The sequence below is a fragment of the Trachemys scripta genome, chromosome 5 (genome assembly GCF_013100865.1).
Source record: "Trachemys scripta elegans isolate TJP31775 chromosome 5, CAS_Tse_1.0, whole genome shotgun sequence".
NCBI classification, from domain to species: Eukaryota; Metazoa; Chordata; order Testudines; family Emydidae; genus Trachemys; species Trachemys scripta.
This window is the reverse complement of record NC_048302.1, coordinates 96,876,770-96,893,692: the sequence shown is the minus strand read 5'-3', so window position 1 is coordinate 96,893,692 and position 16,923 is coordinate 96,876,770. Positions and strand designations below refer to the sequence as shown.

The window sequence follows — 16,923 nt, the reverse complement described above, 5'->3', positions numbered from 1 at the left end:
TGAATCAAGATCAGTTGGACACCATACCGTCGACTCCAGTGCCATCAGTGGGCATCCATTGAGTCTGATATCAACGACATCGGTGTCAGCACCAACTGTTTCCATCCCACTGATGTGTCAGGTAGTGCTGGACTTGCTATGCTTTTCTAGTTCCTGATTCTCTATTAATACAGGAGCATTCAGCTGCAGTGGCTTCTTCTCTGCCCTTGCAGAATTGTCACCATTATTGGCACTATTTTCCACCATTCCTGAAAGACTTTGATTCCTCCAGGATTACCATTTGTACAGGGATCCGCACTGGTCCTGCAGTAAGGACAGAGGCTCTTGGTCCAGTTCATACTGGCCACCAATGCTGTATCCTTATCCTGAATGGCCTCCTTGGAATCCTTTGGATGTTCCTCAGTCTGCAAGGTCCTGATCCTTAGCTCAGTCCAGGGCAAGGTCGCCAATCCCTTCAGTAGTGTCCCCTCTTGAGCCACCTACACTGCAGACACAGACCAAGGTTACTCCCTCTGAGCTGGTTCAGCCTGAACCATTGTTACAGGCACAAGTGTTGCTACAGGAGATCCCCATTGGCTCTGCTCTCTTCCTCTTCCTCCTCACCTGATGATTCCATGGTGCTGGATTTCTCCTCTTTTGTGCCCGAGAATTTTAAATCCTTTGAAGATCTCCTGAGGCAAATGGCTTCAGGCTGAATTTACTCAAGTACATCAAATTGGTGGACATTCTCCAGTCCTCAGCTCCAGGAAGGGGAGCTCTCCCAATAAATGAAGCACTTTTGGAACTCGCAAAGACTTTGTGTCATACCCCAGTTTCCTTACCTTTTGTCAGTATGCTTTGCTGTAGTTGGTATTATGTACCTATGCAGGGTTTTGAGTGCTTTTCACATCCAGCCCCAAACTATTATTGTAATAGTGGCAAATGAGAGACTATCTCAGGGGAGATATAAATCCCTGCCTAAAGACTTTGGGCTTGTCTACCCTTGAAATGCTATAGCGGCATGCTACAGCTGCCCCACTTTAGTGCTTCAGTGTAGACACAATCTACGCCAATGGAAGGGGTTCTCCCATCAACATAGGTTATCCACATCCACTAGAGGCAGTACCTATGTCAACGGAAGAATTCTTCCATTGACTTAGCGCTGTGTACACTGGGGGTTAGGTCGACTTAACTACGTTGCTCAGTGGTATGGATTTTTCAGACCCTTGAGCAATGTAGCTGGGTTGACCTAACTCTTTAGTGTAGACCAGGCCAAAGAGTCTGATTAGTTAAATTTGATGGAAAGAAAAATTTGTTCAACCTCATTGTTACAAATGTGCATTTCGAATCAGTAGGCAGTATTATCTGAATATGACTTCGTAAATTGGGAGATGTCAAGGCTGATTCCCCACTCTACCAGTTTGAGTGCAGAAGGTGGGGACCCACAAGAATTAAAAAAATTAATACTGGCCACTACAGTCTGGTATTAAACTCCCAAGGTCACAGCTTCTCTCTAACCTTGGATGGGTCAATGCCACCACCTAAGTGAAAACCCCCACCCCGTTTGAGAACCCAGGAAGAAACATTTGGAAATTCCTTCCTGTGGGATACCCTCAAGCCCTTTCACCCCCCCTCCAGGGAAGAGCTGAGAAAAAAACAAAGGAAATCAGCTGTTGCCACCAGCTAATTAAACAACATATGTACAAACCTCTTAGGGACCCAAAAATCCAATCCTGTTCTTAAAAAAGGTAACATTTATTAAAAACAAAAAGAAAGGAAATACATTTGGAATTTAGGCTTAAAAGAAACAATTACAAAAATTAAGCAAGATAGTTCTCTTGAGGTTCAGCTTAAAGCAAAACAAAAGCATCTGGGGTTAGCACAGAGGAGTCCACAAGCCAAGAAATAAACCTAATCACGTCTTTCTAAATATTCCTAATTTACTTACACATTTGGGAGTTCCAAATATGTAATTCTAGGTATGATCTGATGATTTTTGATCATACCTGGCTTAAAGCTTCTCATATCATAACTGCTCCTTGTTCCTCTCCTTCCCAGAGAACACCACAGACAGACAAAGGGAAGTTTTTTTCCCATTTTAAAAAGTTTAGCCCTCCTATTGGCTCTTTTGGTCAGGTGCCCACACCTTTCTTTTTACCGGTGTGCTTGTTAACCCTTTACAAATAAAGCAAGTAGAGAACAGCTACTAAGAGGAATTTTATAGCTAACTGACTGGCTGGGTGTCTATAAAAGGGAGCTCCCTCCCACTCCCTTCATTTATCACAGGAGGCTATGTCCAAATTTACTGATAAATTGCACTGGTCTACAATTTTTGAGAAGTCATCTGCTTCAGAGATAAAATGTGCTATTTATTATGTATTTTGATGTTCTGAATTCAAATATGACAATTAAAACAACTGATTGGCTACTGTTTCTAAGATATTTAAGTTTTTACATTTTATGTCTATGTATATTGTGTAGATAGTAGAGTTTTAATCATAAATTGTAAACCTAGGTCTTTTCATGTGTTTATGGTTGCTTTACATGATAATATTTCACCTGTCCTGTTTATGTAACACTTTAAAAATCAGCAAAAAGGTTATATAAATAAAATTTATTATGAAACAAAAGGCAAAAAACTATTCTGTACATAGTTTAGTCCTATTCAGTGTCTACTCGGCGCTTCTTGGCTTGTCTCTTGTATTCATTAAATGGAGCATCTCTTGTCACTGTCCAGCAATAGTCTGCAAGCATTGATGGGCTCCATTTGCCCTGATAGCGTTTCTCCATTGTTGCAATGTCCTGATGAAATCGCTCGTCGCTCACTGCTCTGCAGTTCAGTGGAAAAAAATCTAGATGAGAGTGCAAAAAATGTATCTTTAGTGACATGTTGCAACCAAGGCTTTTGTATGCTTTGAGGGGGTTTTCCACCAACAACCTGTAGTTGTCTGCCTTGTTGTTTCCGAGAAAATTTATTGCCACTAACTGGAAGGCTTTCCATGCCGTCTTTTCCTTGCCAGGCAGTGCATGGTCAAATGCATCATCTCGAAGAAGTTCACGAATCTGAGGACCAACAAAGACACCTTCCTTTATCTTAGCTTCACTTAACCTTGGAAATTTTCCACGGAGGTACTTGAAAGCTGCTTGTGTTTTGTCAATGGACTTGACAAAGTTCTTCATCAGACCCAGCTTGATGTGTAAGGGTGGTAACAAAATCTTCCTTGATTCAACAAGTGGTGGATGCTGAACACTTTTCCTCCCAGGCTCCAATGACTGTCGGAGTGGCCAATCTTTCTTGATGTAGTGGGAATCTCTTGCATGACTATCCCATTCGCAGAGAAAACAGCAGTACTTTGTGTATCCAGTCTGCAGACCAAGCAAGAGAGCAACAACCTTCAAATCGCCACAAAGCTGCCACTGATGTTGGTCATAGTTTATGCATCTCAAAAGTTGTTTCATGTTGTCATAGGTTTCCTTCATATGGACTGCATGACCAACTGGAATTGATGGCAAAACATTGCCATTATGCAGTAAAACAGCTTTAAGACTCGTCTTCGATGAATCAATGAACAGTCTCCACTCATCTGGATCGTGAACGATGTTGAGGGCTGCCATCACACCATCAATGTTGTTGCAGGCTACAAGATCACCTTCCATGAAGAAGAATGGGACAAGATCCTTTTGACAGTCATGGAACATGGAAACCCTAACATCACCTGCCAGGAGATTCCACTGCTGTAGTCTGGAGCCCAACAGCTCTGCCTTACTCTTGGGTAGTTCCAAATCCCTGACAAGGTCATTCAGTTCACCTTGTGTTATGAGGTGTGGTTCAGAGGAGGAGGATGGGAGAAAATGTGGGTCCTGTGACATTGATGGTTCAGGACCAGAAGTTTCATCCTCTTCCTCGTCAGACTCAAGTGAGAATGATGCCGGTGCATCAGGAACCGGCAGTCCTTCTCCCTGGGCTACTGGGCGTATAGCTGATGGAATGTTTGGATAATGCACAGTCCACTTTTTCTTCTTTGACACACCTTTCCCAACTGGAGGCACCATGCAGAAGTAACAATTGCTGGTATGATCTGTTGGCTCTCTCCAAATCATTGGCACTGCAAAAGGCCTAGATTTCCTTTTTCCTGTTCAACCACTGGCGAAGATTTGTTGCACAAGTGTTGCAGCATATGTGTGGGGCCCACCTCTTGTCCTGATCTCCAATTTTGCAGCCAAAATAAAGGTGATAGGCTTTCTTAACCATAGTGGTTATACTGCGCTTTTGTGATGCAAAAGTCACTTCACCACAAACATAGCAGAAGTTATCTGCACGGTTCACACAAGTACAAGGCATCTCTGCTCACTTTGGCTAAACAGAAATGTGTCCCTTTGCAAAATCAAACACTGACAAATAAGAGAGCACGACACTGTATGATTTCTAGAGCTGATATAGGGCAATTTGTTCAGCAGAGTGATGTAAGCTTCGTTATGATTGCATCATCCATGACTTCTAAGAGTAACATGATGCAATTCATATCATGTATGACGCAATACCAGCTTCAGATTTCATCATTCATTACTTGCTTTTTAGGCAAAACACTGTCCAAACCCAGTCATAGACTTATTCATAGATCCAGTGAAAGATGTATTTTAGTCCCTTCTGGTTTAAATTGAGATCCCTTCCCTTTATAACTCACTTATCCTCCGCCATTCCCAAGTCAAGGGTCGTATATACTGACCCAATAGCATATCTTGAAAACTAGAGCCAATCAACAATTTTAAGCTCGAAGATGGAAAAACAGTTACCTATCTGTACTGTAACTGTTGTGCTTTGAGATGTGAGTGCAGACGTGTATTCCATAACCCACTTTCTGTCCCCTCTGCATTGGAGTCTCAAATCTTGATACTTCGTATGACGGAACTAAGGAGAGGTTGGGGTGGTGCTGCCCTTAAATAGCTATGGGAGTGGCTAGGAGGGGTCCGATGGGCAGTTCTAAGCAAAGTTCTCCAACTTCAGTGCAATGGGCGTGTGTACACCTGAGTGGAATACATGGCTGCACCTGCATCTCAAAGAACAATGGCTATAGTACAGATAAGTACCTGTTTTTTCTTTAGCTGGACCCTAGTCTGGGGAGAGTTCAAATGAATCTATGTTTTGGCTATATAAATACAACATGAATCTCCTTATGGGTGAGTAGACAGGGCTGCTTGTTTCATCTCATCCGCTTTTGTCTTTAAATGTTGGCCCTGTCTTCTTTTTCCACTACATTCTTTTGCTGCATGACCTCAATTGGTCACGCCACTTCAGTTACTACCCTGTCTACAAAACAACATGAAGATCTGCCTGTTCATCTCTATTTAGACTTGCATCTGTAACTGCCTTTTAGACATCTAAACCCTGGATGTTCCCTGGCAATTCAAGCTCGACATGATCAAAACTGATCTTTTTCCTTTTCCTTTTCCTTTTCCTTTTCCTTTTCCTTTTCCTTTTCCTTTTCCTTTTCCTTTTCCTTTCTTTCTTTTTCTTTTTCTTTTTTTTCTTCTGTTATTAATGAAGAAAGGATGTTGGAGTTGTGAATAAAGGGAGAATAGTGGAATTGTTGTTGTTTATTTATTTATTTATTTATATTGCATTAACACCCAAAATATTCTAGATAGGAAAAGTGTCCTCTTACCTTATCTGTTCAGTGCTTGGCACACTGTGCTACATAAATAAATAATATCTGAATCTGGACTTCCTTCTCGCAGACTTCAGTGAGATCGGATCCCAGTGATATGCAGTTCTCAGTGATGAAGACTGATGAAAGAATATCAACCAGGGAAAGCACAGTAAGCAGACTGTATGAAACCAATGCACAACACCATTCAGCACATCACAGATGTTGTTCTGAATGTAAACAGAATGCCCTACCTGTCTCTGCCACATTAGCATACAGTATTACTTAAAAGGTTGAGACGGCATTATCTGAAAAGGAAGAATTAATTTGATTAAAATAAATAAACTATACTACAAACTAAAGTAAAGTTGCTGTGGTATCTTTAGAAGAGCTTAAAATAATAGTAATTCTTAAACATTTCAGACCTTTAGCTCTTACGATGACTAGTGGTACTCACATTTAAGAACTAAATGCTTTAAGAGGTTATGACTAGAGATGGGCTGAGGCCAAATCTTTGGATTCACACACACTCAGACTTTGGGGAAACTCAAATCTCTTGTTATCAGCTATTACCGTTTTTTGGGTTTGCACGGGGCTTGGTTTTTCCCCCAAATATGTTAAGAAACAGGGTTAGGGGGAAAGGGGTTTATTAGTATTTTAATACTCCTAAAATAGGCGTTAGCATGAATAGTGCTTCACTTTTAGACTGAGGGCAAAAAGAGAATGATCTAAATTAAGATAGAAAATAACCTTTTTGTTTAATATTCTTGTCAATCCAAGCAAACACAAAGCATGAGACATAAAACAAGTTCTTCCTTGTTTTCTTGTTATAGGTGTTATAGTAATAAGCCTCTTTTTTCTGATGATCTCCTCCCTTCCCTGTGTTACCCTGCATTGAGCTAGCTTCTACTTTGTCTGATAGTAATACTATTTATTTGGTCGCCAGAGAATGCAAAAAGAGAGCATTGAAAACTGAGACAAAATCCATCATCTCTGTGGATTTCCTCAAATAAGAAGCATTTATCTAGATAGATATTAAATTGTATGTCTTCATAATTTTTAAGGAAATCATTTTAAAATTACTTGAATAGCTGTTAAGGAAATTTCATAACATTTCTAAACATAAAAAATATTTAATAATGTAATCTGTTTAGAAGCTTTGTTTATATCATTGACTAACATTAGCCACCAGAGCTGTGATACTGTTTCCCTGCACTCTATGGATGACAATTCTCTGCATCCTAAAAAACGCAGTATCCTTTGATTTTATGTTATAACTTGACCAGTGGAACCAGACCTTGAACTGAATTCTGAAGGATAAAAGCTTCGTCTTTTAGTAAAAACAGTAGTGTTTTTATTTTAAAATGGCGTTCTCACTGGGTGTGTTTTTCACTTTGTCAATTGGCAGGTAAGCGTGGTGGTTGGCAAGAAAACATTGTTTCTTTTTAATCTGAATGATCCTGATAATCCAATTGATCTGGAATTCCAGCAACGCTATGGCAACATTGTAACCTATAGATGGTGAGCAAGCACTAACTCAGGGGTAGGCAACCTATGGCACGCATGCCGAAGTCGGCACACGAGCTGATTTTCAGTGGCACTCACACTGCCCGGGTCCTGGCCACCGGTCGGGGGGGGCTCTGCATTTTAATTTAATTTTAAATGAAGCATCTTAAAAATTTTAAAAACCTTATTTACTTTACATAAAACAATAGTTTAGTTATATATTATAGACTTATAGAAAGACCTTCTAAAAATGCTAAAATGTATTACTGGCACACAAAACATTAAATTAGAGTGAATAAATGAAGACTCGGCACACCGCTTCTGAAAGGTTGCCGACCCCTGCACTAACTTCTTAATATTGCAAGAAAAAACTGAGGTTTTTATCTTTCTAATTTATTTTCATTTCTGGTAATTATCCCATTATCACATGAGGATTTTTGGGTTTATAAAGTATCTTTTTAATATAATATTCCTTTCAGACTAAAGCAGTGGTCCACGAACTGTGGGGCATGCCCCTCTAGGGGGACATGGAGGAATGTTCAGGGAGTGCATGGTGGGGCCCGGGCCAGTTCCCACAGGGGGCGGGGAGGGAGCACCACCCAGCCCCGCTTCATTCCCAGCCCAGCTCCGGCCCCAGCTGCAGCTCCACTCCGCCCCAATCCCAGTTCCAGCCGCAGGTCTGCTCTGGCCCCAGCCACCGCTCCTCTATGTCCCCTGCTCTGCCCCCAGCCCATTCCTCGGCCCTCATGATTTTGTAAACATACTCTCCACTCCATTATCCAAGTATTAATGAAAATATTGACTAGTACCAAACCCAGCAGGGCTGGCCTTAGGGTTGGGTGGGCTGGGCAACGGCTAAGAAGGTGTCTCCGGAGCAGGGGTGCCCCTCCTCCCCCCTGCTGCTCTGCTCTGTTGCTGTCTGCATCCACTGCTGCTCCTGCCCCACCCCCCTTCCCTGCCTTGGAGCCGCCCCTAGCCAAGCTGCTCCCTGGAGCCTCCTGTCTGCTGTTTTCCTATGGTGAGGACCTCAATGAGGAGAGATCTAGACACTGCTCTCACCAACAAGTATTTTTATATCTGTTGTAGGAAGACTCAATGCATTTCTGTCTTTCTTTCTTCAGCAATCTGACTTGCATCCTGCTCAGGAGTTTTTTCTCATATTGCGTTACTTTCTATGCAGCCAGGCTGCCCAGCCATCTCTCTCTTTAAATGTTGGTTTTGCTATAGGTATGGTGATGGCTACATCATGATTGGCTTCTCACGTGGGTGCTTTGTTGTTATTTCTACACACATTCGTGAGATTGGTCAAGAGATTTTTCAAGCTCGCAATCATAAGGATAACCTAACCAGCATTGCAATATCACAATCACTAAACAAAGCTGCATCATGTGGAGACAACTGGTAAGTGATCATATTTGTTTATAAAATGTCTGAAATAGCAAGTGTCTTAAAGCAAACACAATTATTTATTTTCTTCGTTGTTCTAACTTTTGATATCTTGTTTATTTTGTATTGGCTAATGTGATACTTGAATACAAAAGTGTTAGTGACATACTTTCATTATTGTGTGCTACAGATTAAACACAGAATGCCTGTTAGCAGTAGTAGGAATTGTTCATCTAATCCACTTCATGTGCTATTGAGAAAATTTAACCCATTTATGGGATAATAAGGGTTGATCTGCACGCCATTTTTGTAACAGCATAACGGTATATCTGTTTAGAAACCAACATAGTTAAAAGTGTGGATGCAATTATTCAGTATAAAGGTGTTTATATCAGTATAGCTGAATTTACAGAAATAAGTTATATTGATGTAAGGACTGTTATATCAACTGTATAACTGGGCCCACATGAGGGGGGAGGTTGTACTATTTTAACTGTGTCTATTTTTAAACCAGTATAGTGGTACAAATACTGTGTGTAGACAGTCCCTCCGTTTGTTTGATGTCTAAAACTTGACTTCTTTAGAACAAGCTAAAATGCATGCATCCTGCTCTGAAGCTAAACAAACTCTGGCTTGGGCAAACCACTGCCTGGAACAGTTTTCAAAGGCTGGGACCCTCAACTGAGAGACCATGCCACCATCTTTGAAGAGTTTTATCTCAGAAATAGACAAGAAGATAATCTCAATTTCTATGATGGGCCTAATGTGAGAGTTGGATTTTCACACTGTGAGCAAACAGACAGATTAATTGTCTGCATGTCTTTTACTATGTATTTGTACAACACCTAGCACAACAGAGTCCTGATTATAAATATTTATTATTTGTACTACAGTAGCACCTAAAGACCTCTGACCCAGAGTTCAGGGTTGCATTATGTTAGGCATTAGATGGATGGACCCCAAAATGGTGGCCCCTGCCGGCTAGAGTTTATATTCTAACTAAGCTAATCATGGTTGGGGCCTCAGCAATGGCTACTGTAAAGCAAATAATAAAACTAGACCTGCCATCCAGGTGGCACAAGGATATCAGTCTTTGGCAGAGAGCGCTTCCTTGATCAATGTCTTGAAACCAGAGTGGTAATGCATGCCATTCACATTATGCAAGAACTAAAGGGCACAACAGTTGGAATCCAAAGACACAGCACTATAGCATCAACCATCAGAGGGTATAAAGAGCTGAGTACTAAGCTGTTGAGTCTTTCAACTCTAGATCACTAGTTTAAATCCATCCCACTTTCATATTCAGTTGTTTCCACATGGTGGTTATTCCGTAGCTTAATTAAAATGAGTCCAGTCTCTAGTAGATGAGGGTCTGACTCACCAAAACCACCACCACATTTGTTACTAATTGGAACCCTTACTGGCAATCTCAACAGAAAGGCCAGTGTTTGAATGGATATGGAGACTGAATGTGATCCTCTCATTCTTCTTCAGTGCCTGTCCATATATATTCCACTGTTGATGCATATACATCCCAGGCACGCAAGATTGGAGTCTTTTGGCCAGCAGTGTCCATTGGGGCTGCACAGGTGCTGTGAGTGTCATTCTGCTCACATACCAAAGGCATTACGGGTTTTGCAGGCCCTAGTGCCACTCAGTTCCTTCACCATTGCCCATATCTGTGAGATATAGCTCCCTAGTGTCTTTTCATCAACTTTTTGTGGATTGTTGTCTATATTATTGTTAGTTAGGATAGTTTGTCTGTTGGCAAGGTTTGGTAGTTTACTTTCGTGTTTTCTTTTCATTTTCTCTCTTATCAGGAGCTTCTTCCTAATACCAAGGCTTAAGTCTCATCTGAAGTTGCCTGGCTTTATGTATTGCTCCTCTTGTGAGGTGCCGTGATCAGTTAATGATGGATATCCCATATGCGTTTTTGGTTGGGGAAGGTCATATCCCTGATAAATGCAAGTCCTTTTTCTAAAAGAACTTTGAAGGCAAGAGAGGCACACCTTAATCTGTTTTTATTTGACTGCTCTATGCAGCCTGCCTCTGATCCAGGATGGGGAGAACCCCCTCCTTCCCCAGGCAGGTTTGATTTCAGTCTAGCCTATATGAGTTTCAATTACTCTAGTTTGTGGGCCCCATCTTCTAAGACTGTCCCAGCTATGGATATGGGTAGAACTGAAAAGGTCAGAACCTTGGGAAAAAAGGAGCATCGCTCCTTTGGGAAGAGCAGGGGCAGATCCCTGCTGGGAATTCCTAGTAAAAAGAGGTCCAAGTTCCTTCTCCACTCCCAATCTAAAGAGACTCCTTCGTCTGAGTTGAGTAGCTCTGGAATTCTGAGGGGGCAAGTTACCAGAATTCTAGCACCATCTCAAGAATCAAAACTAGCTGCCTCTGAGACCAGAGCATCGGGGCTACTTCAAAACCAAGTGCTCCGCCACCAACTCTTGCTGCACCAACCCTTTTTGATACCAGTCTCTTTGGTACTGTTTCCTTCGACACCGAGTACTTTAGCCCTGGACATGTCAGCACAATCCACCCTGGTGCTATCCATCCCCACACCGAGGTTAGGCACCATCTTTCTCCATAGTGAAGAAGCATGCTGTATCAAAAGATATTCATATCCTGATGAGCCAGAATTTTACACAGAGCTAAATTTCCCCACCAGAATGACAATGTCAGTACTGGGTGGTCTGCTCAATGCAGGTTAACGTTGCAACCTAGGACACTAGCTTCAGCAGCCTCCCACTTAGATCTGGAGTGCTCTTGCTTCTCATCAAATTCCCAACACAACAGGGAGGGATCCCCTACATATTCACCAAGGACCCCCTCATTTGATCCTTATACATCTGAAAGAGAGTCAAGGGCTTCATTCATGCCTGTATCATATAGGGGGTATGGGAGTAGACATATGCCCTGGTCCCCTTCTCTCTGGCCCCCAGGACCTTTTCCATGTAATGTTCCATTATGGCCCTTTTGAAACACCTGAGGTCTTCATCATATGAGGCACCACACTTCTGCACCACCATCCAGAGTAAAACCTCCTCTCCTGCACCTTCCCAGGGACCTAGGATTTCTCAGCTTGCAGTCCATGATGTTTGTAGGATCTTTTTTTGGAAAGGTCCAGAACTTTCAGAGTTTCCACAAGATAGCATTTGCTGACAGAATGAAGAGTCAAGTGATACAAGCTCAGAATATCGGGCTGTAATGTATTAGGGCTGTAATGAGCTAGCTAGTTTATATCCGCCAGCTGAGATTAAGGCTCTTTCTACAGGGCCCAGGCAGCCTCTGCAGCTTCTTTGCAAACTATATCCATTCCAGACATCTGCTGGGCAGCTACTTGGGGTTCAGTTCATACTTATACAGTTCATACTTCCATTACCTTGTGGAAGCATTGAAATCTAATGCTTCTTTTGGCAGAACAGTGCTGCAATCTTTAAGTAGACTCCAAGCACCCACCTCCTTACATTAGGTTACTGCTTGTGAGTCACCAAATGTCGAATATATGTAGACAAGCACTCAAAGAAAGAAAAGTTACTTACAGTAAATGGCGTTCTTTGACATATGTTGTCCATATATATTCCACAACCTTCCCTCCTTCCCTGCTACTATGGAATCCTATAACACCTGGAGTCTGTGATGGGAAAGGAACTAAGTGGCAGTTGGGCACACACTGCCCATTGTGCCCTCAGTCCTGGAGCATATGGACACTTAAGGAACATGTGTGGCCCCAGAACCAGGGCTGGATTACCCAATAGTCAGACTAAGCACGTGCTTAGGGCACCAGCAAAGCAGAGGGCACCAAAAAAAGAGGGTTTTTTTTTTAATTTGATATTCGATATTTCAAAAAAAGCATTGAAGTAGTCATCATGAGAAAAATCAGAACTTTGTTAGACTTCTTTACACTCCACTACACACTCTTCCCCCTTTTTTCTGTTCTCTTTTCATTACTTATCCCCACCTAAACCAGGGGGGCATCTTACTAACATAGATAAATAGAAATAATGCAAAGAAATCAGAAACTGTAACTGATCATCCTACTCTTGGTGGTAAAACAGACATTGTTCTAGAAGATGGGCTGTGAACCTGATCATGCTGTAAATAATAGGAGAAAAGATCCTGGTATGTGGGTTGATTTCAGTACTGATGATTAGCTTACTGGATAGATCGTGGACCAAATGACTGTCAACACCACACTGGGCCATTTGAGAATTCACGTCGGACTTTTACCAATGGCAAACAAACAAGATATTGTCCACAAAAAATATTTTTCGGCATGAAAGCGAATAGAAAGAGAAATACACTCGAGAATGGCTACTATATTCACCATCAACAGGGTCTGTGTACTGTTTTGTTTGCAAACTTTTTGCATATAAACCTTCAACATCCTGGTTTGCTGCAGATGGATTTAGTGACTGGCGGAATACTGTTTTAATTGAACAACATGAAAATAGCACTACTCACAGAGATTCAGTGTTGACATATTTAAATCGAAGACAGAGCTTTGGATTGACACAAAAATTGGAAGAACAAATTAAAGGGGAGCGTGAATACTGGCAACATGTCTTGCAGCGTGTTATAGCTGTTGTTCAAACATTAGCTGAATGTGGTCTGACACATTTGGATCATTGCAGAATGGAAATTTCTTGGGATTGTTGGTGCTTGTGGCTCAGTTTGACCCATTTTTAGCAGGCCATATCTCAAAATATGGGAATGCTAGCAAAGGTAACCCATCATACTTATCCAAGACAATATGTGATGAACTCATTGGTCTAATGAGTGACAAAGTTCATTCAGCTATTATGGATGAAATAAGTACTGCTGGGTACTTCAGTTTATCTGTCGACTCTACACCTGATCTTTCACATATTGATCAATTGAGTATTGTACTAAGATATGTGTCTCCCACAGATGGAAAACCAGTTGAACGATTTATAACATTCCTCAATTTGAAAAGCCACACTGGTGAAGAAATGGCAAATCAAGTACTGCATTATCTGTGCCAAGTTTGCAAAATAGATTTCTCAAAGTGCAGAGGTCAATCTTATGACAACGCTGCCAACATATCAGGGCGTTATCAAGGAATGCAGAAGTGGCTTTTAGAACAGAACAAATATGCCATATAGAAAGACGGAATACAATGTGTATTTCCAAATGTAGAGATCACACTACGTATTTTTCTAACATTGATTACTAACTGCTCTGCAGAACGCTCTTTTTCTCAACTGAAAAGAATAAAAAACCCTCAGAGAACAACAATGTGTCAGGACAGACTTGATTCACTTTCCTTATTGTGTATGGAAGCAGACATGCTTCATCGAGTCAGCTTCGATGAACTTATCCAGAATTTTGCAATCAGAAAATCTAGAAAGAAGCTATTTTAATTTCAGCATACATGTAAGTTTTATGTCATTTCGAAAATTAAAATTTTATTTTATGATATAGTATTGTTTTTATTTTGAATTACATATGGGGGGCACCATAATCTTTTCAGTGCTTAGGGCCTCTAAAGGTCTTAATCCGGCCCTGTCCAGAAGATACAGCTGGCAAAAAGAGCCAATATCAAGCACATGGGGTACATGCTCACCAAGAGTAGAATATATATGGACAGCACATCTTGAAGGATTCCAGTTATTGTAAGGTAATTTACTTAGGGATAATCCCTCCAGAATAGGGTTAAGCAAGTGGTGCAGCAGGGTAGGAAAGTTCCACAGTGCAGTAGCAACACAAAGACTTCATGCTCCTGCGCTCTGAATCTAGCAACTTTTAACTGATGTTAGTGTTTGTGGCCCAGGGACGAGTTGCTTAGGTCCATGATTCAGTGTTAGCCCATCAGGTGCTTCTATGTGTGCACATGAGTGTATCATGACAGAGCCACATGTGAAAGGATAGTGTTATTTTCCTATCCTTGAAGTCCTGAACGGAGAAGTCTCTCTTCCATTTCTCAATATTTTTGTCCCATGAGAGGATGGATCAGTCTGGCATTCTCCCAGTGTCCAGGAAGAGCACTCTATGATCATATAAATAACATGACATCTATGCAACCAGCCTCAGTGTTCAGTGCAAAAACTAAAATGCATACAAGGAGTCAGACACATTTGATTTGGGAAATTATTTCAGTTTAATATTTCTCTTGTGTGTGTGTGTGTGTGTGTGTGTGTGTGTGTGTGTGTGTGTGTAGGAAGCCAAGTAAAAATTAATTTAAAGTATATAACGTCTAGGTTGACAGTGTCTGTTTTTTCAAAAACTACATATTTATAGTTTGCACTTTGCATTCTCCCTTTAATATTTTTTTTCTCCATAATGAGCTTATCTCTCTTCACTAACTACTTTCAGTTCATGATGGTTAGGATGATAGTACTAGTAAAGGTAGTGACTGTTTATATTTTGTTTTAGCATTAAGATTCATGACCTGTCAGAACTGAAAGAAATGTATGCTATAATAAACCTGGATGATGAAAATAAAGGTATGATAAAGTTTCCAAAGCTGTAAAACAGAATTTTGTTTACATTAATATGTTTACAAGAGGGAATGTACAGAGAAGAATATTTATTGAAAAGCTGTCTAAATATAGACTGTTGTTAACTCCCTCCTTTCCAATGTGTATGTATTATGAGGTGGTCTGTTTGCCAAACTGGGTATTTAACGTAGCTTTCAGGGTGTTTTGTTTTTGTTTTTGTTTTTTTTTACAAAACACATAGAGATTCTGTTTTTCAAAACAGTTGATTGTCCAGTATTTTTGAATCCATAGCATGGTATATTCAAATTACTAAAATAATAGTGTGTTTATTTTTTCCCATTTTGCTTTTCTGAGTGGCATGTTCTTGTGCTAAGAGTATGTATATCTCTGGAGCAGGAGTCCCTGCCATTGTTACGTCTTATTTCAATATTGGATTCATTTATTGTGAATTTCGATAAAATTCACTATGAAATTAAGACCTAATTAGCAGGTTATGGTCTGTGATGATAAACTATTTCTGTTCCATTCTACATAGGTTTTTATACTTAAGTACAAAGGGTGTGAAAAAATTAGGACTGTCAAGCAATTAAAAAAATTAATCATGCAATTAATCACACTGTTAAGCAATAATAGAATACCATTTATTTAAATATTTTTGGATGTTTTCTAAATTTTCAAATATATTGATTTCAATTACAACACAGAATACAAAGTGTACAATGTTCATTTTATATTTTTGATTGCAGATATTTACACTGTAAAAAACAAAAGAAATAGTATATTTCAATTCACCTAATACAAATACTGTAGTGCAATCTCTTTATCGTGAAAGTTGAACTTACAAATGTAGAATTATGTACAAAAAATAACTGCATTCAAAAACAAAACAATGTAAAACTTTAGAACCTACAAGCCCACTCAGTCCTATTTCAGCCAATCGCTCAGACAAACAAGTTTGGTTACAATTTGCAGGAGATAATGCTGCCCACGTCTTGTTTACAATGTCACCTGAAAGTGAGAACAGGCATTTGCATGGCATTGTTGTAACAGGCATCACAAGATATTTACATGCCAGATATGCTAAAGATTCAGCTGTCCCTTCATGTTTCAACTACCATTCCAGAAGACATGTGTCCATGCTGGTGACGAGTTCTGCTCGATAATGATCTAAAGCAGAGCAGACCGACACATGTTCATTTTCATCATCTGAGTCAGATGACACCAGCAGAAGGTTCATTTTCTTTTTTGGTGGTTCGGGTTCTGTAGTTTCCACATCGGAATGTTGTTCCTTTAAGACATCTGAAAGCATTCTCCACACCTCATCCCTTTTAGATTTTGGAAGGCACTTCAGATTCTTAATCCTTGGATCAAGTGCTGTATCTATCCTTAGAAATCTCACATTGGTACCTTCTTTGCGTTTTGTCAAATCTGCTGTGAAAGTGTTGTTAAAATGAACATGTGCTAGGTCATCATCCAAGACTGCTAGAACATTAAATACGTGGCAGAATGTGGGTAAAACAGAACAGGAGACATACAATTCTCCCCCAAGGAGTTCAGTCACAAATTTAATTAACACATTATTTTTTTAACAAGCATCATCTGCATGGAAGCGTGTCCTCTGGAATGGTGGCCAAAGCATGAAAGGGCATACAAATGGTTAGCATATCTGGCACGTAAATACCTTGCAATGCCGGCTACAAAAGTGCCATACAAATGCCTGCTCTCACTTTCTGGTGACATTGTAAATGAGAAGAGGGAAGCATTATCTCCTATAAATGTAAACAATCTTGTTTGTCTTAGCGATTGGCTGAATAAGTAGTAGGACTGAGTGGACTTGTAGGCTTGGAAGTTTTACATTGTTTTGTGTTTGGATGCAGTGATGTAACAAAAAAAATCTACATTTGTAAATTGCGCTTTCATGACACAGTACTTTGTATGAGGTG

The 16,923-nt window shown here is 40.4% G+C and overlaps 1 protein-coding gene across 9 annotated transcripts in view; it reads left to right on the top strand.

The window, feature by feature from the left end:
* The window catches only part of WDR19 (WD repeat domain 19), a 126,322-nt gene that overhangs the window by 20,987 nt on the left and 88,412 nt on the right, over positions 1-16,923 (top strand). For 8 of the 9 annotated variants that reach the window (XR_004645816.1, XM_034771250.1, XM_034771252.1 and 5 more), the window contains exons 7-10: positions 5,716-5,796; positions 7,033-7,145; positions 8,358-8,531; positions 14,916-14,986. Coding sequence is in view for 8 of the 9 variants with exons in the window: in XM_034771250.1 (XP_034627141.1) it covers positions 5,716-5,796; positions 7,033-7,145; positions 8,358-8,531; positions 14,916-14,986 (439 nt within the window). In the remaining variant the exon portion in view is untranslated. The remainder of the gene's footprint in view (positions 1-5,715; positions 5,797-7,032; positions 7,146-8,357; positions 8,532-14,915; positions 14,987-16,923) is intronic. The other variant, XM_034771255.1, reaches the window with a different exon arrangement.